The 2,249-nt window shown below is 49.4% G+C and overlaps 1 protein-coding gene across 3 annotated transcripts in view; it reads left to right on the forward strand.

Annotated features, from left to right (window-relative positions):
* Positions 1-307: 307 nt before the first annotated feature.
* Positions 308-2,249, forward strand: part of ATP6V1G1 (ATPase H+ transporting V1 subunit G1) — a 7,313-nt gene continuing 5,371 nt past the window's right edge. Inside the window, exon 1 of one of the 3 annotated variants that reach the window (XM_018574802.1) lies at positions 308-490. In XM_018574802.1, the coding sequence (XP_018430304.1) occupies positions 409-490 (82 nt within the window). In that variant the 5' untranslated portion in view covers positions 308-408. Of the gene's footprint in view, positions 491-1,775; positions 1,973-2,249 lie in introns of those variants that run through there. The other 2 variants (XM_018574803.1, XM_018574801.1) reach the window with 2 other exon arrangements.

The following is a 2,249-nucleotide window of genomic DNA, read 5'->3' on the forward strand; positions in this document are numbered from 1 at the left end:
GCTGAATTGAGTAAAACTGTCATCATGTCATTCAGTGGGCTGACACACTGCAATCATGTGACCTCAGGCTTCTCTGAGGGATTTAGGGGCTATGTAAGGGTTGAATTGATTAAAATTGTCATCATGTAATTCAGTGGGCTGACACACTGCTGCCATAACTTATAGTGATCGGGTGACAACTTTTAGAGGAACTGCAGCAACATTCCAGGAACTTCATGCCCCGCCCAACTAACAGCACAGCACAGCACATGACACAGGAAAGATTAGTCATGTGACTAAGACTGGACCAGAGGGCGTGGTGAGCAAGACGTGGTCACGTGAGTCTCCATTGACGTGTGTGCCTGGTCATCTGACCCGAGATCGATCATCGGTTCGAGTGATCCGGAGAAGCGGCGTTCAGAGGGGATCATGGCCAGTCAGTCCGCAGGAATCCAGCAGCTGCTGCAGGCAGAGAAGAGGGCGGCCGAGAGGGTGGCGGAGGCTCGGAAACGTGAGACACTTTCTTTAGTCACTTGTTGATTCATTGAGAGCTCTGTGTGATCTCCGCACTGCACAACTACAACTCCCAGCATGCCTTGCCGAGCTGCAACTAAAGTAGGCTGCTGGGACTTGTAGTTCCCCGGGAGTTTCAGGGTCTTCTTTCATTGCGGGAGTCCCCCCGACTTGTACATGTTCAATGATTGGTTCTACAAGTGTCATCTGGTGACATTCTATATACACTCCCTGCTCTGGGCTCAGTCTGGTTGTACACTCCATTCACTGGGCTTATCTCTCCATTCCCCCCCCCCCCCCCTTTTCCCTGCCCACAACCATGTTTTCCCACTAATTATTCGAGTATTCACCTGTATATGTTGTGGTGTGATGTAACACACGTGTGGTGGCTATTAAGAAATGATGGCCTAACAGCATGACATGCGATCTCGTGTGAAGGGTGTGCAGGAACGGGCATGTATTTACATTGCATAGTTCTAAACGAGGGCTTATTGTCACCCCAATGTACATTAATGGCACCCCTACCTATTTCATGTGTGTTGCACACACCACAATGTATGGTAACTTATTGCCATGTGTTGTGATGTGATACAATTTAAAAAAAAAGGTCCTGCACTGATTTAGATGAGGTAGGTGAGAAGGGGCACACAGCGGCGACAGCGCAGTACCGTACAAGCGATCTGACAGCTGTCAGATTACTTGTATTTAAACAGCAATCGCCTGCTATTGAAAATGATACCAAGAACACACCTGCAGCAGCAGCCGTGTTCTTGGTATAACCGCTTCAGAACGTTTTTTTACGGTGGGCGGTCCTGAAGCGGTTAAATGAACCGCAACGCATAGTAACATGGGCAAAGCATGTTACCATGGTTGCATCACACCAGTGTGAATCCCGGCAACAAGAGGCCTGTTAGCACACTGCAATCATGTGACCGCAAACTATTCTCATGGATTTGGGGGCTATGTATGGGGAAGGGGGGATCAATTATGGCTGAATTGAGTAAAACTGTCATCATGTCATTCAGTGGGCTGACACACTGCAATCATGTGACCTCAGGCTTCTCTGAGGGATTTAGGGGCTATGTAAGGGTTGAATTGATTAAAATTGTCATCATGTAATTCAGTGGGCTGACACACTGCTGCCATAACTTATAGTGATCGGGTGACAACTTTTAGAGGAACTGCAGCAACATTCCAGGAACTTCATGCCCCGCCCAACTAACAGCACAGCACAGCACATGACACAGGAAAGATTAGTCATGTGACTAAGACTGGACCAGAGGGCGTGGTGAGCAAGACGTGGTCACGTGAGTCTCCATTGACGTGTGTGCCTGGTCATCTGACCCGAGATCGATCATCGGTTCGAGTGATCCGGAGAAGCGGCGTTCAGAGGGGATCATGGCCAGTCAGTCCGCAGGAATCCAGCAGCTGCTGCAGGCAGAGAAGAGGGCGGCCGAGAGGGTGGCGGAGGCTCGGAAACGTGAGACACTTTCTTTAGTCACTTGTTGATTCATTGAGAGCTCTGTGTGATCTCCGCACTGCACAACTACAACTCCCAGCATGCCTTGCCGAGCTGCAACTAAAGTAGGCTGCTGGGACTTGTAGTTCCCCGGGAGTTTCAGGGTCTTCTTTCATTGCGGGAGTCCCCCCGACTTGTACATGTTCAATGATTGGTTCTACAAGTGTCATCTGGTGACATTCTATATACACTCCCTGCTCTGGGCTCAGTCTGGTTGTACACTCCATTCACTGCACTT

Source organism: Nanorana parkeri, unplaced genomic scaffold (assembly GCF_000935625.1).
Source record: "Nanorana parkeri isolate BGI_ZX_2015 unplaced genomic scaffold, ASM93562v1 scaffold3246, whole genome shotgun sequence".
Lineage (NCBI taxonomy): Eukaryota > Metazoa > Chordata > Amphibia > Anura > Dicroglossidae > Nanorana > Nanorana parkeri.